At 40.7% G+C, this 27,977-nt stretch overlaps 2 protein-coding genes across 12 annotated transcripts in view; one reads left to right on the top strand and one right to left on the bottom strand.

Annotated features, from left to right (window-relative positions):
* Window positions 1-4,129: 4,129 nt before the first annotated feature.
* On the bottom strand, window positions 4,130-27,116 carry LOC119744662 (protein ELYS-like). 2 transcript variants are annotated; one of them, XM_038220723.1, is made up of 37 exons: window positions 27,029-27,116; window positions 25,784-26,001; window positions 25,197-25,335; window positions 24,406-24,523; window positions 23,946-24,216; window positions 22,460-22,640; window positions 21,085-21,210; window positions 20,349-20,433; window positions 19,583-19,751; window positions 18,583-18,724; window positions 17,942-18,029; window positions 17,553-17,708; window positions 17,296-17,427; window positions 16,465-16,555; window positions 15,807-15,893; window positions 15,414-15,554; window positions 14,866-14,970; window positions 14,369-14,465; window positions 13,663-13,789; window positions 13,338-13,457; window positions 13,109-13,210; window positions 12,778-12,968; window positions 12,456-12,550; window positions 11,785-11,969; window positions 11,039-11,186; window positions 10,754-10,901; window positions 10,205-10,291; window positions 9,808-9,951; window positions 9,594-9,666; window positions 9,276-9,408; window positions 8,730-8,786; window positions 8,464-8,569; window positions 7,787-8,262; window positions 6,781-7,500; window positions 6,092-6,184; window positions 5,271-5,658; window positions 4,130-4,570 (listed from the first exon to the last, which is right to left on the bottom strand). In XM_038220723.1, exons 2-37 carry the CDS (start codon window positions 25,905-25,907, stop codon window positions 4,366-4,368), a joined length of 5,850 nt encoding a protein of 1,949 aa, XP_038076651.1. In that variant the 5' UTR covers window positions 25,908-26,001; window positions 27,029-27,116; the 3' UTR covers window positions 4,130-4,365. The 2 variants fall into 2 exon arrangements, with proteins under 2 accessions (XP_038076651.1, XP_038076650.1); XM_038220722.1 differs by having other exon boundaries at window positions 25,784-25,951.
* Window positions 27,117-27,607: 491 nt separating this feature from the next.
* Window positions 27,608-27,977, top strand: part of LOC119745356 (actin filament-associated protein 1-like 2) — a 56,694-nt gene continuing 56,324 nt past the window's right edge. For 4 of the 10 annotated variants that reach the window (XM_038221656.1, XM_038221658.1, XM_038221655.1 and 1 more), the window contains exon 1: window positions 27,610-27,976. In XM_038221656.1, the coding sequence (XP_038077584.1) occupies window positions 27,961-27,976 (16 nt within the window). In that variant the 5' untranslated portion in view covers window positions 27,610-27,960. Of the gene's footprint in view, window position 27,977 lies in introns of all 10 variants that reach the window. The other 6 variants (XM_038221660.1, XM_038221657.1, XM_038221663.1 and 3 more) reach the window with 4 other exon arrangements.

Here is a 27,977-nt window from a genome sequence, read left to right as displayed (position 1 = left end):
AAGGCCAGTCACAAGTCCAGTCACAAGTAAATCACAAGGCCATTCACAAGTCCAGTCACAAGTACATCACAAGGCCAGTCACAAGTCCAGTCACAAATAAATCACAAGGCCATTCACAAGTCCAGTCACAAGTACATCACAAGGCCAGTCACAAGTCCAGTCACAAGTAAATCACAAGGCCATTCACAAGTCCAGTCACAAGTACATCACAAATCCAGTCACAAATAAATCACAAGGCCATTCACAAGTCCAGTCACAAATAAATCACAAGGCCATTCACAAGTCCAGTCACAAGTACATCACAAGGCCAGTCACAAGTCCAGTCACAAGTCCAGTCACAAGTCCAGTCACAAGTAAATCACAAGGCCAATCACAAGTAAATCACAAGGCCAGTCGCAAGTAACAGGGGATGAACACTTACAAAGGAATTCCTTTGTCACAGTTTATTTGTGACGGGACTTGTAATTGGACGGCTTGTGACACCTGTGAACACTTGTGATTGACTCCACTACAACACTAGGACTGATGCTTACATCATATTGTAATAAATAATAAATTGGTACTTGCATGTTAATATTTCTGTCATTTCTAGACCAAAGCACAAATTATTGTACATCCGCTGTGAATAGAATTATTGTTAATTTTCTATTTCTTGCTAAAAAAAATATTTTCTTGATGAAATTAGCATGATTTTATTTATTAATGAACCGCACCAATTTTAGTAGTAACTATTTGCAGGAAATTGTTTATTCGCCAGAAAAGTGCATTTCATCTTGTCACACAATGCCAGCTTGGGTAGTGTAGGATAGTCATGACTAAAAATGTTAGAATTGGAATTTAAGTTCGGGGAATGTGATTAGGTATTAAAGGCAGAAAGTTAATGTTTTCTTCAATTTTTTTTCAAGATTTCATTTTTTTTTTTGGGGGGGGGAGGGGAAATGCCCTACAAGCGTTGGGAGTACATGTTTTTTTAGGAGGGACCTAAGAGCATATTATTTTACAGGACGGTGCCTTAATTTTGCTCTAATTTTACATGCGACCTGAAAAACAAAACTCAGAAAGATGGTGTTTGAATTATGACACAGCTCCTAATAAAACAAGAAACATACACCAACTTTACAGAGGGACACAAAAAGTTCATTATATGGAGTTGCAAAGTCAATACTGAAGTATTTGCAATATGGTGCCATTTTGCATTCAGGAAACAGTACTATTTAATACATGTGAGCTTTGTATTTATTTGAGGGAAACTGATATTTGTATGAAACATTTGTAAGAAACATTTGTAAGAAACATTTGCGACTTTTGATAAAATGTGTGTTAACGTTCAAGGACCAGCTGTGGAGGCCTCTGAGGCCATGGCCAAAATAAAAATCCTATTTTAAAGGAATGCTCAATTGTATCAGTTTTTGTCATGTATACTTGACAAAAAAAGTTGTTTTTAAATTTGTGTAAAAACAATTTTTCCGAGACGTAATCACAGTTTTGAAGTTGTAAAATCCCCACTTTAAAATCCATAATTTTCCCTACCGAGCTTCCAAATGTAAATCATTAAATTTAGAACATTAATTTTTAGATTAGTTTTAAATTAAACTGTGAAAAAAACACTAAGTAAGCGTAAAGACTGTACTGTTTTTCTTCGGTGATGTCAACAAAAAGTGTTTTTTTTTTTTTTTAGCTCAGGGCATCAGAAAAAAAGTCGAGTATGTGTGTGTTTGAAAAGTTGCAATTTAAAATTGGAAACCAACTTGATATCATTTCAAACGCAGTGAGATTAGCTGATTTATTTGCAATAATTTTGTTGTCATGAAGTAATATACAGTCGACTCTCGTTAGTACAAACTCTGTTAATACAAAATTCTGGTTATAACAAACATAAAGCCTTGGTCCCGACTGTTCATTTATGTGCACAATGAATGGGACTGATGTTCCTCTTAATACAAAATTCTGATATAACAAACAATTTGGCTAGGTCCGAACGAGTTTGTTATAACGAGACTCGACTGTACTAATTTGTACTCGGATTTGATTTTAAGGTCATGGGGTTTTTATACAGTAAATTGTAAATATTGCTATTTTTGTATCAAGTAGAATTTCGTTACCAGTTGTTAAATAAAAATGAAGGTAAGATGTCTAAATGTTTTTAGTTTCAGTGATTTCTTGTTTTGATCCTATTGTCCAACATAACAAAATCCTCTGCATTTTGAAGTCTGCCAGTGAACACTACAATTTGTAAGATTTATGTGCTGCGCCGGGACACACAGTTGTTGGGAATATAAGGTATTGGACTTTTGGACACCATTTGCTAACATTCAAAGATGAAACTGTCAAAATATGAAACATCGTACTTGATTGCAAGTAAATAATAATAAATTGCACCTTTTATGTCGTCATTTTTCAAGAAAAGAGGCATTACCATAATTTCCTCTCGACGGTTACGTCCAAACCATCGCGCCTTCAACAGAAACCCACGCTTTGCGTCACAAAAAATTAAGATGCATTGTCAGCTCTTCTCAAAAAATATTTCCACTGAGCTGAAAGTTAGACAGCTTAGTTTTTTTCAATAACTGCTTCAAATTTATTGTATTGTTCCTTGAATCAGCAAAAAAACTTTTCTTTTGCAAATAGTGTCTATCACCTTTAAGTACAAGTGACTTTTTATTGTCAAGCAATCTATTTTTCAACATCAGCTGTTTATTCCATTGTAATATCTCAATCTAAATGTGCGCACACGCACACAAGTATTACAAATAACTAGAAAATATCGATATCCATATTTCGTCTCGTCACATAAAAAAAACTATTTTCTTTTAATTATGTTACTGCCTTGTAAACAAGTTAACAAATGGACATTATATAAAGAAAAGGAAAGAATTTACATTGGACACAAAATCATCATGAAGGGGCCATTTTTTTCATTTTATGGAAATACTGTTTTCCCCTTCTTTTAAACAAACAGATAATCTGCATAGCATATTGTTTATTGTCAAGCATAGTTTATCATCAAGTTGGCGGTAAATAATCTTTTAGAGAGTTACTCCATTACTTTCCAAAGACAAAATTTTTTCAGTCTGTACACCTACCAAAATATTTAAGGCCAACTTAATCGGCCCAATTTTCAAAAATAAAAGTCTGAGTAATTGAAGTTTTTGAACACACCCCAATTGCCTTTTTATATTGTAATGACCAGTTTGTGCTTTTTTGTAAGTAAAAGTACATGTATTGGCCACGTAAATATGACTTTTACATCTTGAAATTCAAAATGTCATTTGCATTCACCCAGGAATAAAAACAGCCTTAAAATCTTTCCATTCTAGACATCTGTATATTCCGACACAGGCAACTTCATGCAACTCGTTTGTACCTCACTAAATTTACAAGACAACTGAACATTTCTGCACAAAACACACCTTACAGAAAACATCCCACCACTTGACAAATTCAGACTTGGACCTTCCAGAACAGCTTGATTGCAATCAACAGCCATCACTGAGGTGTGTTTTTGGAAAGAATGTATCCAGACGCCACTTCAGCGGTTGTGTACAAAGTCTACGGAGAGTCAAGAAATTTGCTATTTTCTAACAAAATTGAAAGTGTTTCTCAGTCCCAGATTCATGTCTTTCAACATTTTTGCAAATGACTGACCTTTATTGAGATGATATATGAAGAAAAAAGTGGCATCAGGTTGCAACATTCTTTCGGTGTTTTTTGTTAATTCGTTAATAATGACTGCACAAGGGTCCACTCATGCGTTACCCTGTTGAACAAAAGCACACACCTCTAAGATGGCTGCAGTGCAAATGGTCTATACTACTCTGTGCACTTCCAACTAAAGCCACTTATAATAACTTTCTTGACAATTATTTGTCAATGTGTGAGTGGGTAGAACACTGGAGTGGTCATCCGACAAAAAACTGATTAAATACGAAACCTAGTTATAAAACTGATAATTAAGTTGAACAGAGAAATTGACTGCAGCGGGGTTTGAACCTGCGACCTCCGGATTGCCGTTCCGTGCTCCACCAACTGAGCTATCCAGCCCTACGTTCGCAGTTCCCCATTTTGTCAATGTCTTTGTTCAATGGGCGCTAGTCAGAAGCCATAAACCGATATATGCCATGTAGCCAGGGATCACACCCAAAGTCACGATGCTAGCAACATTAGCAATGCTGCAAACCTGGGAAATAGCAAACGGGGATCACTCAGAGAGGATGCGGCTTTTTATTACAAACTGTAATTATAATTGCACCAATTTGTGGTTTATTTGATGAAAAAAAAGTTTCTGTTGATCTGAAGGCAACACATTTTTATCATGTTAACTAATCCCGTGTATTTTATATATCCTAACAAAAAAAATGTTTCTTATCACCAAAGTTTAACGTTTCGTGATTGCGTCTTGCGTTCGCGCGGCGTTCGCAGCGTCATGCTGTGAGGGGCGATGCGCACCACTCTCTTTGACCGCGTCTGGCTGGTTGTTTGTGTTGTGTCCATTCCTTCCTCCAGTGGGGAGAGGAGGGCCACAGGGCTGTCTGTTGGTGACTGGCGGGGTGTTACTTGGGATCTTCTCGACCTACAGGAATATAAGGAAGAGAAACTTAAAATAATGATTGATTTTTTTTGACTGCATGCTGTTTGGAACATTCATGTTTTTGTTTACCGATTTTGAGTCTACATGTACATGTATATCAAAAGCTAGTTGTGTTCTTCTGTGAAATCCTGATGCCACTCATCGTAGAGGTCGTCCCAACATGACCCTGAAAACATCCGTCGAGTTGGAAACTGGTCTGAGCGGTCTATCTCTTTCCAACACTATGCTCGACAGGGACAGATGGGCCTAACTCATCAAGTCATCATGAAAGTGAATGAACAAATGAATGAATGAATGAAATTGAGGTATCGCTCCCTGAAGTGAGGTGGGTCACCTTACTTAAACTCTTTGGGTGCTGAATTGATTGCCTTACTTAAGATGGAATTAAAACAATCCGCTAATATTTTCAGGCCTATAAACATCCACTCTCTCTCTCCAGATTTTGAGCAGAGTTAATGTTTGGATAAACATGACGTAGATGGCACACGCACTTTGGCGTCTGCTTTTCCAGTCCCACAATTTTTTCTGCGGACTCAAGACTTTGATTTGGCTTAAGACTGAATTTCAAGTAATAAATTCAACTATAAAGGCAAAAAGACATGAGACATACCAAATCGCAAATTTGGCAAATCGCTGTCACATCTTTTAAATTATATTCTTCCAATTTGAATAACTGACCCACCTTGTGACTGGTCCATGCAGATCTGAATTCTGTTCAGACTTAACCACAGGGGTGACACTCCTGCGTTTACCGCGGGTGCTCCCCGCAGCTTCCTGGATGTCCACCTTTGGTGTGTGGCTCCTCCTTCCCCTCCTTGCGGTACCCGTGACCGAGCTAGGAGTGGCACCCATGCTCTGCGTGCCGCCACCGATGCTGGCAGGAATCAGATCTAAGCTAGGGGTTGGTCCCACCGAGGGCATGAGCGCGGTGTGGGTCGTGGGGCGAGCCAGTGGGGTCGTGACCTCGTCTATGACCTTTCGGGCGTGGCGTCGGGTGCCGGTCCGGGAACGGGTGTGGGGCGGGGAAAAGATAAAGGAAAGGGCAGGGGTGGACTGAGTGCTCTTTCGTCCTGGAAAATCAAAACAAACAATTCATAAGATGGAATTTGCGTCGGGGTGATGTAAATTCAATATAGAGTTTTGCCCTTTACCGACCTATAAACACTGTTCAGTCTATTCAGAATTGTCCCAAGTGATTGTGAGACAAAAAAGACCCCCTGCTTACTAGTGTAGATGCAAACAACTAAAATAACAGTCTGGAATGTCTGATTTCAAGAAAGCAGTGTCAACTTAAAATCAGGCTGTACTTTTTGATTAAAGATATAAGTAACTTTGGACTATGAGTAACTTTTTAACACTATCATGGGTGGAGAGCCATTTCCTTCATTTTAGCTACCGGTATTTATCAGAGCTTTAAGATTTTAACAAAAAAAACCATCAAATTGAAGTCTATAGCACTACTGTATCAAAAGGGATTTTTCTTAATTCATAAGCGTTGCTCACCTTGTTTCTGTTTGACTTGCTCTTCCTTCACTTGAGCCTCCTCCATCTCGGAGGTTTCCATGGCAACGTCAGTGTCCTCAGAAGGCTGAGTATCTACAAAAAAATATAGTGAATGATGCATAGTTAGCCAATCACATCCCAATGCCCACCGATTGTGAAGTTACCACTTCCATGAAAGAGAGTTGAAGTCAAGCCATCACAACTCACAAGTGATCATAAGTCATCACAAGTATAAATCATAAATGATCATAAGTCATCAAAAGTCATCATAAGTCATCATAAGTTATCATAAGTACCATACGTCATCATAAGTATCATAAGTCATCATAAGTCATCTTAAGTACCATAAGTCATCTTAAGTACCATAAGTCATCTTAAGTACCATAAGTCATCTTAAGTACCATAAGTCATCAGAAGTATCATAAGTCATCATAAGTTATCACAAGTTGTCATAGGTTATCATAAATCATCATAAGTTATCATAAGTCGTCACTAGTCATCAAATATCAACCACAAGTCAACTGCGAGTCATAAAGTCAAGTGATACTCTATTCAAATAAACTGTCATCGTTACTTGTGACCTTACTAGTGATTGACAATTGTTTTGCCACCAACCCTTTATCTGAATGAAATTACTTGAATAAACAGAAGATTCGCCGATGGCAAACAAAAACTGGCTGTCAACCTACCAGCATCTGTTTGTCCCTCATCCTGACTGGCGACTTGCTCCGAGGACGACTCGCCACCCATCTCCTCCCCACTAGTGGGCGGAGTCATGGGCTCCTGTTGGAGGAGGGAAGACACCAGGGACGCTTCGAAGGGCACCCTGGCCGGCCTGGCCCCGCCCTGTCGGAGGGCCAAACCGGGCGTGGTCTGAACAGACATCTCCTGGTGATCCGTCGAGGGGAGTAGGTCCATCGGGGAGGTCTGAATCTCAACTGATTCTGCCCCAAGTTTCTCCTCGAAATCTTCCACCGCCTCTTCAGATCTCTTGGAGGGTGAGTCCGTGGCATCTTCGACAGCAGAAGGCGGCGTCGCAGAGGGGAACTCCATCTCTGTCTCAGGTTTCTCCGGAGTTTGCTGCGGAGTGACAAAATCTTCCTCCTCCTGTGCTGGAGGGGGAGACGGGCTGGGTTGTCTCAGGAGCAGCTGCGAGGGAGTGATGCGGGAGGTCGTAGGAGTCCCTTTGAGGATGCTGGAGCGAGGTGTGGCTGTATCGGGAGCCATGCGTCTGAGTGGAGGACGCGGTGAGGGGATCAGATCACTTTCTGATAACGGTCTAAGTTCCTCTTCTTCTTCTTCTACTTCATCCAATTCCTCCTGCTCGACAGGTGGCTCATCTTTCTCGGAGTCTTCATCAACCACCTCAGCATCCCATGGCATCTGATACTGCAACTTCTCTGGAGATTCTGATAAAAAATGGGGAACAAATCTGATCAGACATCTCAAACCAGCCTGGCCAGTGAATTTTCATCAAGGGTGCCTTGTGATTTTTGCCTTGTGATTCCATACAAGTAATTTGCCTTGTGATTTTGCCTTGTGATTTTGCGTTGTGATTTTGCCTTGTGATTTTGCCTTGTGATTTGACTTGTGATTTGACTTGTGAATGACTTGTGATTGACTTGTGATTGACTTGTGATTGACTGACTTACAACCAGGCTTCTCGCCTTTTTAGGGGTGTGACATTTGTTTTACCTTCATCAGTTGTTGCCAAAGCTTCCATATCTGTTTCTCCCCCGATATTTTGGTGCGGTCCGAAATTGAACGTGATCTCATCGTCCACTAGCATCCCCATTCCTGATGTGATTTCAAACTTCTCGGTGGGGGGACTGGTTCGCACGCTGGGTGACGCATCTAGTGATACATCAAATCCCCCTGGGGTGGTGGCTTGCTCTGGAGTTTCCTGGGTGAGAGGTCGTGGAAGTACAGGGGGGGTGGACTGGTCTGAGGAGGCGTTTGACTCAGTCCCGTAGGGGCTCTGCTCATGGGGTGGGGATGGTTCCCCAAGGGGTGGGGAGGCTTGCCCCATGGGTGGGGAAGCCTCCCCCAGGGGTGGGGAAGCCTGTCCCAGAAATGGGGAGAGTTCAACCTCAAGATCTGGGTAGATGGAGGGGGATTCCAAAGGTGGCGTTGTATCAAACATAGCTTCTTCTTCCTCGGGACTTGGTTTACTGAGGACAAATATTTAAAGTTTTGTTAAAACTTATGAGTTTATAATAATAAACAGTCATCGATACGTCAACAAAATGAAGACTTGCCAAGTTAAGCGAACATTTCCATGACAGGAAAATGGCTCCAAAGGCAAGAACTGTAATAAACATGTTATTTTTTTGAATAATTGTGCAGTATTTTCCAAGATTGTTCATACTCACAATTTGACCATGACTGGTGACGGTGTTCTGGCTTTTGTATCCTCGGCAAAGCTGATTCGTTTAGGCAAACCCAGCGGCTTCTCTGATTGGTCCCCCAATGGCTTGGCTGTCGTGACAACAAAGAGGACAAAACCCAAAATTAAAAAAAACCCGGATTTAAAAGTATCCTGACATTAAGTTCAAAATAACAGTGATTTCCTAACACTTCTCAAGGACTATTTACATCAATATTGAGCAACTTCGTGATGAACAAACTCTGTACTCACAGAATGAACTCTTTGTCAAAGATGGCGGCGTCGGTAGGGCAACCTCAAATTTGGTTCCTGAAAGTGCAACAAATTCAATTTCCACGATTATGCCATTAAGCAAAACATTGATCATATATCATCCAATACATCAGCTTTACAGTAAGAGTTCGTAAGGTCAGGCCAAGTAAAACAAATGAACCAGTTTCTTGCCTCGGCCCGTTTCCTGTTTTCCGCCTGCCTCCCTTTTTTCCCTCCCTTTTTCCCCTATTTTTTGTTTATATTGTACATTTGCAATAAATACTGTCTGTTTGTTTCCAGCAAAATTGTAGCTTTGTATGTAAGTTCCAAATCTTGTAGAAAGGGTGACGATTCCTTTGGATGCAAATGTATCAGCGAAGAGTCAAGAAAGTGAAAGGATCTAACCGCCATCTTGGAAAATCCGCCATTTGGGGGAAAACAAACAGGCCTCCTTCCTTTTTTTCTAAAAGCTCGGACTACTTTTTTTGTTCTACTTGGCCTTAGATAAAAATTGTTGCATTGCAAAACAAATCGAGCTGAACTTACTGAGGGTTTTTTTCTTGGACTTTTCCTCCCTTGCCTCTGTGGGGATTCGCTGGCTGGTACTCCGCACTTTGAGTATGGATGGTATTGAGCGTGTTGCCGGTGTCCCGTCACTCCTAAGCTTACTGGGGGTTCGCTGCAGAAAATTTTCAATTTTAAAATCGTCAACGTTTTTTAAAAGGTAAAAAAATGTAATCTTTCACTATAACAAACATGTGACTTGACATCTCAAGCAAATGTTAATATATTTTCGTTAGAAACGGAGAAACTACCAAACAGTAAGACAAACAGCCTGATAGACAGACTGACAGACAGACCTACCCTCATGACAGGCGGCGTTTGAAGCAGAGAAAGGGCTGAGGCACTGGTGTAGTCTCTTGGAGCTTTAGAAACACTGTCCGAAAAAAAAAAATCACAAATTAACAAACTGAGAAGGATTTTTTTTATTAATTTCCCATCAATGTCTTGACTACAATCAAAACACATCTTAATTTCAGAAAATCTGCTAATAAAAACTTGAGAAATCTGTTGCTACCTTGCAAATTTGTCAGTGAATCTGAGCGAGGGATCGGCACTCAGCGTCTGCAGGAAGGGCCGAGTCTTCGTGGGGGAAGGTTGACGTTTCCATGGGCTGACCTCACGACCTACGACCTCAGGGTAGATGACACTGGAAAGGTCACTGTGGGGTCAAAGTTTAAAAAAAATTGAATACATAATTAAAGACATGAACACAAATCAAGATTTACGGTTATTATTGATACAATTAACACAGTTTTGTGGGGCACAGAGATTCCTACGCATAGAAGATACTTTCTTAGCAAAAACGATCACCAGCCAAAGCGTCATGCAGTGTCTATTGGTTGTGACTGGTTCCCTGCCAATTTTCAACCTTCATATCACATCCTGTTTAGGGAGATTTTGTTGGTACATACCCAAATGTAGACTTTGTTCTTGGGGTGATGGGCGTGCCGACAAAAGGTTCCATCGTGGGCAAATCATCTTCCAGCTCCTCAGTAACACTGAGGTTGAAAACACAAGACAGAGAAAAGTGTCTTTAAAATGGACATCATTCAATAAAAACACATACCTGCCAGAAAGTACTGAAAAATTCAGTGTAAAGAAATTTCCAGGAGAGAAAACATTAGGTGAAGTTGGTTTGGCAAAACAACCAATACACAATGGTGTTCAATACAAAAGTAATGCAATCAATATTGCAAGTCAATGCTGTCTGAATGTTGCGATAGTAGTCGAAGTTGTCTTCTTTGACAACAATCTTAAAATAAGGGTCAGACCTTATTCTCAAACACAACATATACAATCAGTTAACTGAAGCTGGTTTGCAAAATATGGAATCCTGTCTAAAAACCTTGACGCGTTGAGAGAAAATGAATTTTTCAAACTCTGAATATCTGATATTTTTCAAACCGAATACTCAAAGATTTAGTATTTTACTCCTGGAACTACTCAGTTGTTGTAACTACCTCATTTTTGTCGGTGTTTCGTCCTGTCGGACCTGGGCCCTTGCCTCAGCGATGCGGTCCAGCACAGCATTGATGAGCATTGCGTTGGAGAGGACTTTCGCTGTCTTGGCTGGATTGACCACCGCAGAGAGGGGTTTGGGTCTGCTGACTGGAGGAGTGAAAACACAAACCAACAAATCAATACAGGACTGGCAACATCAGGAAACGTTCAAATCTCTTTAATTACTGAGAAGCGGCGTGTATCACGTTTTCGAAACAAACTCGTCAGTTGTACCAATGGCTTACTTTCTCTACGGATGAGAGTCGATCTACGGACGGAGGTCTCCGGGCTGAAAGCCAGCCTGCGTTGGACCGGTGGGAGGAGTCTGGCGTAACTCTCGACGATGGCGTTTCTGGCCGTCGCCCTCTCTCGGGCCGCTGGGTCTGGGTCGGCCTAACCAAAAATAAACAAACAAACAACGAATAATCAACCAAATGAAATTTTCTTCGTGTTGGTTTACAATGCCAGTGTAGATCATGCAAATTGTTACGGTCAGTTGGCAGTGTGGTCATAGGTAATTCTCAGCTTAGGTCCAATCTCAACTGGGCCCGAGTTCATAGCGCTGCTTAACAGCCAAATTTGTGCTTACAGAGCCTCTATCTATTTCATAGGACCGTTAAGCAGTAAGCACAGCAAAAGCCGCTTAACCCCAGAAAAAAAAACTATGCTTAAATCAGTGACGTCACAATAGAAATCTCCATGCGCGCGCAACCGTTTGCATGAAATAGTGCTTAAGCAGCAGCATGATTTTCTGCTATAGTAAGCACAACTTTTCGGCTTACTGTTAAGCAGTGCTATGAAATTGGGCCCTGGGGCTTTCAGGAGCAAGTAGCCCTAAGCAGGGTACTTTACTGCAATTTCTTGTGACAGTTCAGTGAGATGAATGCCAGTTAGCAATTGTGAGAATCTTTTACGAGCGATTCTTTTCTTATGCATAGAGTTTAAAGTTGCGTCCAAAATAAAAGTATTAGACAATTCAGTTCACAGTTACCATGAGCCCCTGCTGTTTGAGTTTCTCGTTGAGTCGTATGGCCTCCACGTAGCGGGCCCGCTGGAGGAAATGCATGATGAGCAATTCCTGGGAGTTTGGCTCGGTGGAGTCTTGCAGGTATCGCTCCAAGATTGCCTCCTCTTCGTCGTCAAAGGGAAGCTTGAGGAGCTGATCAACTGTCTTGGCTGATGATAAAATAAGAATATGTGATGCGATCAAGCTAAAATGAGTCGTTTGTAAGGAATTTTCATTTGGAGATTCAGGCCAAAATAGGACCACTTCATCACATCTCTTGGTGTTCCGACTTCCATAATTTTTGAACTAAAGATGGTATCAACATGCGGTTTTCACAGCAGTAATGCTGAGATTGTGCTCTTTTCAAATCTGTAAGAAAAACAAAAGGTGACCAGGGTCGACAAACGACTCATTTAGCTTGATCGCATCACATATTTGTTTACTAATTCTCTCAGCTTTTAGGAATAGAATGTCCTGACAGAATGTTCTGAATAGAATAACAAAAAGAATGTCCTGTTCCTATCTGGAAAATAATATAAGAATTCAGAATTAACCTTCAAACACATACATATCTTATTCATAAATATCTTACAAACTACAATAATATGTCAAAACAAGTCAGTTACACTTAGAGCAAATTTCAGAGAGAGACTTACTTTGTTGTGAGCCTAGGATGAGATGAGCCAGTAATTCTTCTGTGTTAGCCTCGTCTCGGTACCGGCGCTGGAAATGGAACGCCTCAGAAGTCAAACTGAAAAGAAAGGTTGGGGTCAAAAATCATTATAATTACAGAAATTGTAATATTTAAAAGAAAAAAAAGGATATAAAATTTCATGCAAAAAGACAGTTTTGACAACATGCTGGTAACATTTACAAAAGAAAATCACACAGGAAACTACTGCAGCCAAACTGTTTTCGTATGTTTAGTTTGAGTAAAGTGGTGGGAATATGTTTAACTTCTACTTTTCGGAAACTCACCCGTTTGCAAGGAGTACCGTCAGGTACAGCTTGACGTCGTCTCGCGTTGTGAGAGGCGGACGTGCTGTCCGGACGTACTGCAACGCTTTCTTGCTCTCGTTCTGATACAGGAATGCCTTGATGATGTGACGGTGTTGCCAAGGGGCCAGTTCAAGGGTCGTGGTGGGGTCAAGGAGCATGTCTATTGCATCCTGACGACGAATAATCAAATGTTAGGACAAAAGAATCAAATTCAACTCAGCAATAATTCTCTATCTTAATTTCCAGATAATTCTGCAAACTATACAGAATTCTGGCCTTTGTCATTGTTTGAATGTTCGCACCAACTTACTTCAAATTCTTTCCTATCCAGTAAAGAGAAACCATGTAGGAGTTTTGTCACGCCAAGAGGAAGGGAAAAACTCTGGCAGAATTTGTCAATCCGCCTCCCGAGCTGTTGAGGAAAAAAGAGGTGACAGATAAAATCTTAAAATTTCCTAAAAACCCTATACTGACATCTTCAGATAAGTCTACAAATTGTGTTGTGAAATTTTGAATAATTATTAATAACTATCGTTTACCTCCTCTTTCTGCGCAGTTGGTAATGGCGACACATGCAGAATGTCCATCAGGAAGTATCCCACAATGCAATGCTTGGTTACCACGGGAACAGTGTCAACCAAGTACATGTCCAGCAAGGCCTACGTAAAGAAACCGTTAAATAAGTATTGATGACTCGCCATAACAGTAACTTGTATTTATCCCTATTTTCTAAGCAATACACATCAGACAATTTTGGATGAGTACATTATACAAAGCACAACTTGCAGACCAAAATGTTATCTCCGATAGATAATGCTAAACGGTCACTGAAATGGGTATTTTTTATGCGAGGGTTATACTTACATGGAAACTCGGGGGCGGGTACAGACCGGTACCGCCTTCCTCCTTGCGATCCCAGAGAGTGGTGAGTTGGGAACCAATCTCGGAGACGAGGCCGTCAATCATTAGAATGTCACTGTCACTGTTATGTCTGTTTAAGGTGAAGCATAAACAGGATGGCACAAACATTAAATCAAATCTCTCGATATAATTAATCAAAAGTTGTGAGGGGTAAGTGGGGGAGTGTGGCCCAGTGGTTAGGGTTTGTGACTCATGATCGGAGGTTCAGAGGTTTGAATCTAGCTGCTGGCAATATGTTGTGTTCTTGGGCAAGCCACTTCAACTCAATTGTCTCTCTCCACCCAGGAGTATAAATGGGTACCAGTATTAGCTGGGGAGTAACCTGCGATCGACTGGCATCCCATCCGGAGGGGGGGGGGGGGGAATAGAAATATTCACAGTCGTGTCATGCTACTGAAACCGGAGATAAACGCCGGCCTGATGGGTCATATTGGCTCATGACAGACTCTACTACTTTTTGCAAGGGATAATGTACTACTGATATCATTTGGAGACCCAATTATCTCCCAACATACGTCGAGGATATCAAAATCTTAAGACTTGATTTCTGCAAGTATACTCTCTTCGTGGGGGTACAGAAACATAACGAATCTTACACAGTACTGAATTTGTTTTTATCTCATTCCATCTCAAAAACAAAGCTACTTACAGGCACAGTTTCTGGAGTTGTAGCCTCCGTCGGGCGTAAATCTTCCTCAGACTCGCCGCTGGGTAGTAGAACTGGCCTTCCAAAAGATCGCTCTCATCTGTCACGTCAAAAACATGGACAGATTTGAAACAAAGTTTTGTTATTCTTTTTTGTCTCTTTGACAAAAATTTCACAAGTCAGTTTTAAATAGCTTCTTGAGATCACTCGTGAACTATCATGTTACGATGAACAATTTTTATAGGATGACACCTTCAAACAACCTTCAATTCCACAAAGTTTGGAAAATTAAAATATATAAGATGCTTCAAATTAGGTTTTGCCCTTCACCGACGTTTTTTAAACACTGTATACTCAGTGTGTTACCTCCCGAGTGAAAGTTGGAAAAAATCACTCGGGTGGGACTCGAACCCACGACCTCCTGCTTTCTAGTGCAGATGTCTTACCACTCGACCACCGAGCTAACGGGATCGGTTGGCCGGTTCGAATCTGATGCTTACCGTGGCATTCTGGGAGCAGTCCACTCCGGACGAACCATATAACAGCTTTCAGGTGTTGGTGGATGAGCATTACGACGTTGCATTTGGTTTCTAGATCCTTCAAACCTAGAATGGAGTGACGGAGTGAAGGAAATAAAAGATCAATTTTAAATCAAATTTAGTGAGTAAATTTCACTCATTGGACCTCGTAATGTACAGCTTTAGAATTATAGAACACTTGAAACTTTCTTCCTAGAAAAAAAAGGATGCTACCAGAGTTAAAGTATTTGATGAAATGTCAGACCCTTAGTTTAAGCATTTCGAAAAGATTAGTGCTGCTGTTTTTATCTCTGTTGAATAAATTCTTGGCATTTATTAATCTAAATCAAATTTTTACGGGCATTCAATTTGTTCCAAAATTAAACCTTTAAAATGTCCAACACAACTTTTCTAAAGGTCACTTATTTGAATGGAACCTGGAAGAAATATATTTAAACAAAAACCAATAAATAAAAAAAAATAAAAAAAACATTAAGAAAAAAAAACACCCCACATATCGCTACAAATACCTTGTTCTGTGGTAGTAGCTGACTGGTCAAGCAATGATTGGATGATAGTGATCATGTGACCCAGCCGCACTGCATTCTGGTCTAGCAATCGACGTGTTCGGTCATCGACATGGGTGCCTTCACCATTGTATAATGGAATGCCTACAAGAAAATATTGAAATTTACAAACAATTTCTGCTTGAGTGGTCTGTTTCCTCACAAATATAAACTACCGTTTTTCAAAAACATTTGATATTTTTGTTTACATATTCATTTACCTGTCTTAAAAAAAACAGACATAATTACCAGCGCCTTGAGTACCTAATTGTTGGTAGATACGTGCACTATATAAGACTCAGGTATTATTATTACATTGAAGGTATCAAGTGTGCATAGTCTGGTCTCTTGACTTACATATATTGTCGATGGACTGCTTGATGCTAGTTACCAGTCCCCACGCCCAGTCTAAAATGGTTCTCAAGTTGCAGCCGGAAGGAAAATCTACAAAAATAAAATAACTATAAATATTCACATCTTGATTTTAAAATTTACAAAAAATATATCTATGGTGTATGCCCAGTTTTGAAAGAAACTTGTGATGAATTTCAAAGATTAAGATGGGCATTTCCAAACAGTTTTTGCATCAAACTTCAAAGTCTGTTTCTGAATTAATAATCATAATAGACATTTATATAGCAGGGTATCAAAGCGCTTTACAATTATTATTACCCCTGTTCAACGGGCAAACACTCCTTAAACCTTCTGAACTACCTATGGAGCATACACAGCCGGTAGGCAGCCATTTCGGCGCCCTTGGCCGTCATCAACCTCTCACAGTAACCAACACTGCCCTCACAGGTACCATGTACTCCTGGGTGGAGAGAAGCAATGAGTGACAAAGTGCCTTGCTCAAGGGCACACGCACCATAACCCCTGACTGGACTCGAACCCACAACCTGCAGAATTACCCGCAGACCACAAATTCAATGCTCCAGACCACTAGGCCACGGCACTCCACAATTACATAAATGGAATAAAACTTCTACGACTGTTGGAATATTTTTCACGATACCTCCGTGGGTCCAACTATTGATGCATTGGATGACAAAGCCGAGCATGTTGTGTTCTACAGCGACGGTTAGCAACGCCTCACGTTGACCTTGCTGCAAGTACAGAAAAAAAATGAAACTTTGAAAAGACCAGCTTTTATTTTCCACAGTAAAAATTTTCAAAATTATTCACTTAAGGATTAATCTAAACTGGACCTTGAAATCAAAACTGTACTTTCAAGCACATCTAAAATAGATACATGCATACATGCACTAATACATTCCAAATAGCAATTTAAATGTAACCTTTGACCTATGAAACAGACCATCTTGGGCCAAGTTCAGGCAAGGACCATTAGTCGACTAGTGGTTGATTTGTGACGTACCTTACGCCTGCGCACTGATAGCAACGTGCGAACGTCTCTAGTCAAACGCTGGTCAAATTGTCATCGCCAAACTTCTGGATCCTAGCTCTCTGCTAGCGTTATGAATGCGCGCGGCTATTGGTTACCAGCGAAGCAACCAACCCCTGTAGGCTGGTTCCAAATAGTCGACTAGCGTAGTCAACCATCGTTGACTAGACAGAGTTAGTCGACCAATGGTTAACTATAGTCCTTGCGCGAACTTGCCCTTGGTTTTTGTTTTTATCAACAATACACTACCCATTGTTGCACACTTATTAAAATTGGCTCTTTGTGTTTCGGTTTTTAAAAAAAAATTCTCAAAGAAAAACCAAGAAAATATAAACAGAAAGATTGTAAGGCATACTTTATGCACGCCATCAACTGACTCATGAGTTGTGGGACAGACAGAAAGACAAACAGATAGACTAACGGACAAGCTAATTGACTCACAGCGGTGGCATTAGCGGGTCCTTGGTCCGCAGCACTTCTCTTGGGAAGCAAACCTGCTAGCCAGCATCGATTGAAGAAAAGCTTGGGTTCACGCAAGGCCGGGGGCCCCTGCTGACAAAGGTCTGCTAAAACCTGGATTAAACAACAAATTTGAAAACTTTCAGAAACTTTCAATTGTTTTTGTTAGACATCTTGAAAGGATTGAATTTCTGAGCCAAGATGGCTGAGATGTAAGGGGTTGCTCTAATAAAAATTACCTGTTTCTGTTGTCCAAGGAACTTAGCGTTGACCAGCCCCGCTTCCATCAAGCAGGTCACGTTGAAGCTAAGAGCCGAGGGTTGGAAGTGTTGCTCAGGGGCCGGTATGTGGGAGGACACGTAGGGGACGATAGAGGAAGGGTTGATATGTAGGTCCTGAAAATAAATATGGGAATGAAAATAATAAAGTCATATGTTGATTTGGATCTTGGCTGTGGTTCACTTGAGTACAAACCAGCAGTATAAACATGTGATGAACAACATTGACTCGAGCAAGATTTTAGTTACTCATTTTCTACTTGATTTTTTTTTCAACATCTGTATTTTTTTTCAGAAACACATGCAGGTTTGGGATCTTGAATTCTAAGTTTTGCTCAAGACAGTCTTACCGTGAGGAAGTCAGGAGACGCAGCTTGGATGATAGACTCCAAGGAGTAGAAAGCAAAGAAGGAACAGCCTTGTTTCCCTGGTAACGTCCTGCCAACAAGAACACAAACATAGAAGTGCTGATTTGAAAATGTTCACCAAGACCTTGGACGAATTAATACCTATCCACCCTTCCTAACAAGCTTAAGTCAGGAACCATTATTTTTGTTGGGGGGGGGGGGGGGGGGGTGGGATGGGGGATGGGATGGGTGGGGGGGGGGGGGGGGAGTCAGGTTGGTGCAGTGGTATTTTCCTCATCTTTCAACACTGTGACCTATGTTCGAATCTCGCCAAGGCAACGTGTGGATTGCAGGCATGCAACTGTGAATTAAGAGAAAAACGTGGAAACTCCAAACCACACAAGACTTTGTACAGTATTTTTCAATATTTAATGGCATTCATGAGAAGTTAAAAACAAGGAAATCAGCGGATCAGAGGAAAAGTTGCATGCCTGGGATTGGATTTCATTTGCTCTCGGCTTCATTGGGTTTGCCTAGAATATTTATTTGGGGTTTATCTCCCACAACTAAATCCACACATTTCTTCTACGTCGTATCTCTAAATACTAAAATAAAAAACAAATAGTCAAAAATAAACAATTTACCTAATTGCTCTAGGCATTTGCGCATGGTACCATCGGTTGAGATCAAACAGGGCCAGGAAGCAGCTACTAGATTCCTGGCCGTCAGCGGGATCAGAACGAGCCTCCCACACGAAGGCTGCAAGACCTAGGTCCAATCGCTCTCCTAAAGAAAATGAAAGAATCAAACATAAATTATTGACAGGGCCCAATTAAATAGCTCTGCCTACTCACTCACTCGCTCACTCTACCGCATAGACATCTGGGGTGCGTTCGAGCGTGTTACTCTTGCTACCCCCAAGTGCAGGAAAATGTTGCGTGCGCATAACTCTCGGTGCAGGAGTATACTCCCGGTATGAGGGAGAGCATACTCTTGCTAACCCGCGGGTCATACTCCTGCCGTTCGGGCGCTCAGGAGTATACTCGTGTTATTAACATGAGTAGCACGCTCGAACGCACCCCTGGGGTCTGTCGCGCTGATCTCCTGTGTCCGTGGTTTGTAGCCTGGTTTCGGAGCCTGTCAACCTTGCTGGCTACCAGGGCAAATAATCATTGCTAAATACAGTAGGAAATTCTGTGCAAACAATAAACCTTAATTAATTAATTTTGAGCTATCAAAATGCACTTACATTACAAATTTTGTAGTCATTTTATTGACAACTAATGTAAACTGTTCGGAGCATCCGATGTCAGACCGTGTGTATCCCATAACTAAGGATTCTGTGCTTACAGAGTAAGTGCAGCAATTCTGTGCTAAGGCTGTGTCCAAATCGCATGTCTAGGGCTATGTCTAGGTCTTCCTCCATAAACAATTACACAAAAACATGCTGACAATAGTCGTAGCCGTTCGTCTGGAGGCTAATTTTAGACACAGCCCAACTTAACTGTATGCACGACTTTGAAACTGCAAAACATGCAAGATTTAATTGGTTGAACTAAGGAAGGGCAATTAAACAAAACCTGACTTCTTATGGCCTAATGAGAAAGGAATAAGTTGAACAATGAACTGAATTTATATAATCACCTTCATCTTCACCACACATGGAGTCTTCATGCTTGACGGCACCCGGTGCGATCTCCTTGACCAATGGGAAGCAAGATATGATACGACTACCCTCCGAGGTTCGGTTGGGAACGTTGAACGGATCCAGGGTAAGGTCGTGGAGAAACCGTGCCTCGCAGCTAATCAGCTCCTGAGGAGTATCATTGATAATTTGAGGTTTATTTGTGGAAAGTTGATAAGTTTGCAGCTGAGTGCTGGACATATCTTTAACAAATTTGTGGTTGATTTGTGGATATATTATAATCAACTCCTACGGAAGAATAGTTGACAAGTTGGAGGTTTTTTTTGTGGAAAGTTGATAATTTTGCAGTTAACTTTTGGATAAATCTTTGCTCACAAGTTTGTGGTGGATTTGTGGATATATCATTATCAACTCCTAGGGAAGAATAGTTGACAAGTTGGAGGGTTTTTTTGTGGAAAGTTGATAAAGTCTGCAGCTGACTATGGGATAAATCTTCGTTGACAAGTTTGTAGTGGATTTGTGGATATATACTTTTTAACTAATGATAGGTTGATTTGCAGATATATTTGTTGACAAATTTGTAATTACACATACAGATACCTAGACATCAAATTTGACTTGTTAGTGGTTGATAATATGTGGATAGACAAGTATCATTTAAATTGCTTATAAATATTAATTTGTAGCAGTTGCTTCAAAAACCTGTTTTGCTTATCTATGGACATGGATCAGCGTGAAACATGGGACTTTTGGTGCAATTCTTACCCTGTAGAGGTGTCCGTAGTTCTCATGGACTTCTTTCTTTGCATACATCAGCTGGAAGAGGTGCAGATTTGTAGGGACCTCTTGACTGAAAAAAAAACAGAAGAAAAAAATTGATAAAAATGTCAACACGCCTTGATTACTTTCAAGTTGCTGGAAAGTTTTCAGCGGAGATGTGGTCAACCTGGTGCAAGATAGGCAAGAGTGTTTTCCTAGTTTGCCGCTTTATCAATGAAACTGCAGGTGGCGTTTATCAAATTTTGTAATTCTTTTAAAATAAATTTAATCCCCTTTAGGGTGTGGCATTGTATTGAGGGTGTGGCATGGGACCCCACCCTAAAGTCTAATTCTATATAGAAGTATTTTTGGAAAAAAATGTTGCAACCTGACGCCACTTCAGCGGTTGTGTACAAAGTCTATGGAGAGTCAAGAAAATTTTCGAAGTATTTCCTAACAAAATTGGAAAAGGTTTCTCAGTCCCAGATTCATGTCTTATCATCATTTTTGAAATGAATGACCTTCATTGAGGTGATATATGAAGAAAAAAGTGGCGTCAGGTTGCAACATTTCTTCCGAAATTTTGTTCATCAAAGTTGTCACAAGTTACGTGCTGCCTATGTATTCCTTCCCAGTGGCAGAAAACGGAAGCTTGGAACACGACAAAGCTGTTTTGCTGCCAGTGGACATCTTTCCATCAATAGAGGGCGCTTTTTACACCGACCTGACCCAAGTAACTTACTCGACATCGATGGCCTGGGGTCCTCGCCCGACCCAGAGGTAGCTGAAATTCTCAGGGTCATCCTCTGGCTCTTGGTAAGCGAAGTGGGTGACGGGGGAAGACTGCTTGGACAATGTGCTGCTGTATCTGTAAGAAGATAGCAATTATAGTTTAAAGTTAAGCCACGTCTAAAGTAGGCACTGTTGTTTATGGCCCTTCAGAGTATCTTGCTTAAGGCAAAAATGAAAGACGTTGGCACAAATGCCCAATTAGACAAGGCATTATTTTTCGCAAAATCTTGCATAATTTAAAAAAAAAAATGTCCAGGTGTAATGAGTACATATCTTAGTTATGTCTCACCTCTCAAAACTTTGAAATTAAGCAAGTCAATTTCCACATTGGCCCATCAAAATATTATCCGCTCTGTTCACAAGTACCCCCTCACCGGCAAACATAGTACAGTTGGGGGTGACCGACCGACGCCATCTTGCCTGACTGCAATTATGCCGCGACGCGCGGCCACCGCTAGTACTGCGTGTACATAGTACAAATCCCCTGGGGTACGTGTGTCACACACAAGGAACGGTGCGCGTCAACCAGCGAAATGTCCCGCCCATGGGACGTCGTAGCTAGGTAAAAGGGCGCCCTCTTTCGTTGGTGCGCGGAGCCCATAGGACCGACCAAAGAATGTCTGTTTTTGCCCAACGCATGGATCTTTTTATAGAAAACAAGGCTTTGCATCGCCAGCAACGCAAGGGAGGCAGCTTCGTTGCCTGTCTCCTGCTTCACAGGCTAGTCACCCACATGTTGGACGTTTGCCTACTACACGGGCAATCAACTTTTCCATAACCCTAACCGCCCTGAATCCTTCAAAGTCCTCTGTGCCAAAGTGAAGGAATTTGGAGGATTGAGGTTACATGGCAAAAGTGTGTTACTGATTTTGTAGGATGCACTTTGTCAAGGTCTTGGGTCAGACCTTGTGTTGTTTTTGCTCAGCCATGCATAAATATAGGCCCGGATTGTGCTTGAAATCCTCTGTACTGCTCCAGGATGTCACTGGCCAAGCCTCAACATATTGACAGTCACTACCGAAGGATTTTGCAGGATTCAGGCAGTGGTCACCCCTCCACGGACCATATCCAAGAAATAACGGAGGAATTTGCAGGGGCTACATCCTAGCAAAAAGGCCTAGGGAGTTAGGGTTAACTAAGGAACATCTCGTGAACCCCTACATACACATACGTTATTGTGTCCACACTGATTTTTTTTGAGATGGTATTCATTCCCAATTAAAATAACTCTTTAAAATCAGACCGAGTAAAGTAGACTTTGTAACCGTTATAGTTGTCAAATATAAATTTGAGAAAAGTTGACACATTATTTTTTTTTCACTTACTCAAGCACCGGTACGGAAAGTTCCCAAAGTTGGAAGCAGCCAAAGCTGAAGCCAATGGCCAAGGTACCAGTCTGTTTGAGATAGGATAGACTGGTAACGGACACCTCACTTGGGTAGAAACTCTTCAATACAGAGTGGTCTGGTTTCCTGAAGCTGAACGACCGGAAAGAGTGACTGTCCTCTGTATAGAAAAGAAAAAGGATAATAAACTACATGTATTCCCTTAACCAGTTCGCGCCAGGGTTATTTTGACAAGAACGGAACGAGGTGTAGGAATACTTTTCACTCGACCTCAAGCCAGGCGGGTTGAAGCCATCACCCTCGGGCAGCACACTCATATTTCCGACCTAGCTCGCTGCGAGCGGGTCGCTGACAGATATTTCCGGCCTCGCTCCCTGCGTGTGTATCCGTCATCCGTTCCGAATACCGCAAAACCTTTGCGTGTATACACGTCATCCGGCGCTAACTGGTTAAGGCATATAAGATCAGTTGCTTTTCATGCATTTTGTTCGTTTCCAATAATAACACCACTCGAAATCCAGAGAATGTTCAAAACCTAACCTGTTGAAGTTTCAGCTCAGTAGATAATACAGTTTTTGAGAAAACAGTGGAAAAGCCATGCACAACCTTTTGATCACGAAACATGATTTTGTCTACACAACACTCTTTATTTCCAACAATCAGTCAATTGACTGATCGTTGGAAATCACCTACATTTCTTGATTTCTTTTAAATGACAGCAAGCCAGACGGAATGATTTCACGGGATGTTTAGTACCAGTACAATCTTTAGTCCACGTAAGCTTTTGAATAATATCTCAGTAGGTTACTTTTGGGAAAAATGCAAATGATCCTATATGCCTTTAAGCGAACTAAAGTAAGGTTTTTGGACTACATTTAAAGAGGTTGTGGAATGCTCGAAGTCATTTCTGTCATTTTTCGGGTATATGTAGCCTAAGGTGTGATGAAATAAAAACGACTATTGTTTCTGTCATAAAATGAGTACAAAAGGTACTTTTGAGAGTTGTTTTTCAAGTCCTGTCATGCCTGTTTCGACCCGAACGTGCAATTTGTGTAAAAGTCGTCGTTGCGGGAAGCAAACAAAACACAGTAAATCGTCACGTAATAAACAGGACTCCCGATGAAGAGTAGCATATACGAGTCCTGTTTATTACGTCACGATTTACTGTGTTTTGTTTGCTGCCCGCAACGACGACTTTTACACAAATTGCACGTTCGGGTCGAAACAGGACCTGAAAAACAGCTCTCAAAAGTACCTTTTGTACTCATTTCATGACAGAAACAATAGTCGTTTTTATTTCATCACACCTTAGGCTACATATACCAAAAAAATGACGGAAATGTCTTCGAGCATTCCACAACCTCTTTAAATATTTTGTCTGTACAATAAATTGATAGTTGGGACAATCCCATCTATATTTAAGCATTTACTATTGTTGGAACGTACCAAGGAAAAATATACTCACCATCCAGATGCAAGCACAAGTGCTCCCCTTTCCTGGCCGCTTTCTCTCGTATCGTCCCGATGTCCGTCGACCTTGGCGATATGACCTTTGACCCCCTGGCCGTGACCTCATCACATGACTCACTGTCATCCAATCGGAGGTCCACGAGGTAGGTGTGGCCCCCTTCTGTTCCCACGGCGATAATTCCAAAGAAAAGGCGGAGATGTTCGCCCAGGGCAAAGCTGGGCGTGTCTAGGCCACCCACAGAGGTTACCGGCTCAACTGCTGTTACCTGAAACAAAAATATTTAGATAAAAATATTTTGTTTTCAAATATGAAAATATTTTGTTTTCATTTATTAAAATTATTTTTTTTATACATACCAAGGTTATATATACAATAGCCAGCTCAAAGCAAATAACATTTTACACTACCGGTAGTAACCCTTTTTTTTCCAAGTTTGAAGCCTGATTCAACTTACCCCCTGTGGAATATCAACAGCCAAGACTACTTTGGAGGTGTGTGGGTCAAATATGCAGAGCATTCCATCATTGGATCCAGTCTTCAATCCAACAATAAGGTTGGTAGCACCTTTGCATCTGCCGAAGAAAAGTTTTTGAAAATTGTAAAAAGATTTCTAAAGTTTAGGGGTTAATTTTCACTGAATGTAGTAAAGAACTTTCTTTAAGGCCAAAAAACCCCAAACTATTCGGTCTCTGGTCAGCGCGCGCGTCGATTTTAATCATTTTCCAAAATGTTCCGCGGTAGCTTCAACAGCGCCCTCTATTGCCGCACCTTCTCAATTTCTTTTACCAACGAGCACCAAGGAATGGGAAATTCCACCGAGGCAAATGATCGAGAGCACCAAGGCAAATTATGGAGGACACCAATGTACACAAGGCCATCAAAAAGGCAAAATAGTACCCCACCTTGTCTGTACAATCCAAGCTTGAAGGAAAAAAAAAAAGCCGCATCGCCGCATCAATTCCGGAACTTAGGTCTGACCAAAGACCGAATAATGTTTTTGTTTGGCCTAATCTAAGATTTATATTTAGGGAAATTTATGTCAACATCAACCAAAATAGCAACAAACAGAATGGAAGGAATTAAGACTAATCTGTGACATCCTAGAATATTGGTTTTTTTTAATACACAGCGTTCACAGAGCTAAAACTTCATCAGGTTAGTGGTTAAGCACCGTTCTTTAGATTTTTAGCACTTTTGTTGCTTCAAATGTGTTCTACCTTTTAAGGTTGAAAAAAGTTTACTGACCTGTATTCTTTGACACATGTGATCTGCACACCATTCGCACCAACTGCACGGCCAAATTGGAAAGCTGAACGCCTGTTTCCAGTGACATTGTCAACGACTTCGAGAACAGAGTGTCGTGCCAGCCACGACCATTGCCCACCTTTAAAAAAAAAAATGGGGAAAAAAATGTATAACTGGTTCATTGAAAGAAACTAAAAATTATCCAATCATCAACGGATCATTTAATTAATCGAATTACACCGCCGCATAGGCTTGCGTGGTCATCCAAAAACTACTGAAATATCCTTGTCTTGTTCCCAGACCCATTTTCTTGAAACTGAATTGTTCTGGAGTCTAGTGTGCTGACTGGAAACTCACAGCTGACGCGAGAAACACATTCGATGACCACTTATCAGCAAATGAATAGATTTTTTTCATCCACCAATGTAACAGATGAAAAAAATCAGCTGGCAGCACCTTTCGTGAAAAAAAGTTTGGCTTGTCCCCAAAGAAGTGTATATAGATAACCTTCTTTTAAAAACAAAGCCCGGTACAATTATGATTCTTCCTGAAAGGTCAAATAGGGAAAACAAAAATATAAAACCTACCGCTAGCACAGCCTCCAAACATGCAAGACCGCCCGGTTGAAACGATGTCTTGGAGTGCTGCAAGTGTAGGAGTGCCTAGCGGCTGGACGTTGGAAGTCCAATGTGCGTTCATTTGTAGAGCCATGTTCTAGTTTACTTCAGCTGAATGGAGACAACACTGTCGTAGGCCTATCATTTATCAAGGAGAAAGATTGATCCTGAATCAATTTTGTTGCTGGCTGTAAATTTGTAATATTTAATTCAATTTTTTTAATCATTATTACTAATAGTTATAATGATTAATAAGAGTAGAATTTCCAGTAATGAATAGAGCTTGAGTTTCTCAACTTCTCAAGATATATTTATTTTTGCATGAATTAATTATAACCTGTTCATCTAAAAATAATGAAAAAGAGAAATATATAAATTAGAGCCTAAGTAGACCCTGTAACAAGTACGAATAAATGTATAAAAAAAAAAAAAAATGGGGCCCAGCCAAGACCAATAGCACCTCCAAAATAATCTTGATCGTTACTGGAGAGATTAAAAGTTTCATGGGTGTCAATTGGTGGTGGAAAGGGAACGGTGGGGGGGGGGGGGATCCCCCAATCCCCCGCCGCCACTTTTTAAAGTGGGAAGGCAGAGATATAATTTATATTAATATCAATTTATCTCCACAACTTTTTAAAGAAACATTTAAACCGCATGATTATTTCAAAATGAAATACATTTTGCAAAAACCCAATCCCCCGCCCCCACTTTTTAAAGTGGGAAGGCAGAGATATAATTTATATTAATATCAATTTATCTCCACAGCTTTTTAAAGAAACATTTAAACCGCATGATTATTTAAAAATGAAATACATTTTGCAAAAAACCTTTGCAACCCCCCCCCCCCCCCCCCCCACTTTTGAGGAGCAATCGACGCCCTTGATTTCAGTTGAAGAAGACTTAGTGTTAGTCCGACCCGTCAATCATTTAACTAACTGTTATTAAATGATTGACGGGTCGGACTTAACAGTGTTAAGTTTTTGAAAAATCCGCAAGTCAGTCATTTGCAGTGTGTACGTGTGTCGGAAAAGGCATCCCTAATCGTACAATCCTACACAACACTCGACAATAACGTTAAAATCAAATGGTTATTTATTCCAATTGCAGACGGCGTTCTGAGTGATCCGATCTTTGTATAGTTGGTGAAAGTGGCTCATCTGTTGTTTTTTTAATGTGAGGAATTGTCATTAAACACCACAATGAGGTTGTTCTTACCAAATAAAATCGGAAGTCATCTGTGCCTGAATTCGTACTCAACTGTCCGCCATCTCGATATCTCGCGAGAGCATGCGTGTAGTGCGCATTCATGAAATGCGCGCGCGCGCGTAACGACTATTTTATGTCTAAAATTATTTAACTATTTTCAGCAGTTGCCAGAAATGTACTCAACATTTTGAATTCAATTTATTCTGTGAAGAAACATCGTTTCAATTTCAGTGGGCATTATTGGTTTTTGTTTTCGCATGAAATCAATTGAATATTACTTAATTTCTGTCAGCGCCTACATGAGACAGCATTGTACTTCAAACAGCCGTTGATTCTCATTAGTAGACTTAACTTGATAGTCCCTTTTTATGTTGGAAAAAAAAAAAATCTCTCAAATTATTCTGTTCGGACACTTTTCTACATCTGTTTGGTCGAACAACTAGAAACTGACTTTAACATTATACTTACAATTATTTTGACTAAAATTCGTCATTGAAGTGTGTTTCAAGGCTGGATTTAATAAGTTGTCAATTTAATCGAACAGGTGGTCGTTGATGGCGCTATTTCGCCACACCATTAAAATCGTAAAACTGTTGGGCTTTATTTTTGGGCTAAGATGCACGCCCATCAGTTAAATTACTTCCTTCTTTTTTAACGAAATGTTGGGCTCGTTAGTTTGCATATTGGGCTCCAACATGTTCATTATTTGTACCGCAAAGGTAATAGCAAAAATAGGTCGGTGATGACCGAAACCACGACCGTGTTGACATTTCGGTGCGGCAAAGCAGGAAAAATCATCTCATCTTCACAACCGGCATGAGCAGAATGTGAAGACTTTAAACAGCGGATGCTTTCCAGTAAAGGTTAATTCAATTTATATCAAAAATCTCCCTGCAGGAAATCGAGTATTTGCTACGAGAACTGAAGCCAAAACACGCGAAATGGATAAGCTGGATGG

The sequence above is a fragment of the Patiria miniata genome, unplaced genomic scaffold (genome assembly GCF_015706575.1).
Source record: "Patiria miniata isolate m_02_andy unplaced genomic scaffold, ASM1570657v1 HiC_scaffold_7, whole genome shotgun sequence".
Taxonomy (NCBI): domain Eukaryota; kingdom Metazoa; phylum Echinodermata; class Asteroidea; order Valvatida; family Asterinidae; genus Patiria; species Patiria miniata.
This window is presented reverse-complemented; position numbering and strand designations above follow the sequence as displayed.

Coding starts and splice junctions, on each gene's coding strand:
- LOC119744662 (XM_038220723.1), bottom strand. CDS start 25,907: ATGGCTCTACAAATGAACGCACATTGGACTTCCAACGTCCAGCCGCTA. Junction 25,336..25,783: donor GTTTGGAGGCTGTGCTAGCG/GTAGGTTTTATA, acceptor TTTTTTTTAAAG/GTGGGCAATGGTCGTGGCTG. Junction 17,428..17,552: donor TCCTTGGACAACAGAAACAG/GTAATTTTTATT, acceptor TGTTTAATCCAG/GTTTTAGCAGACCTTTGTCA.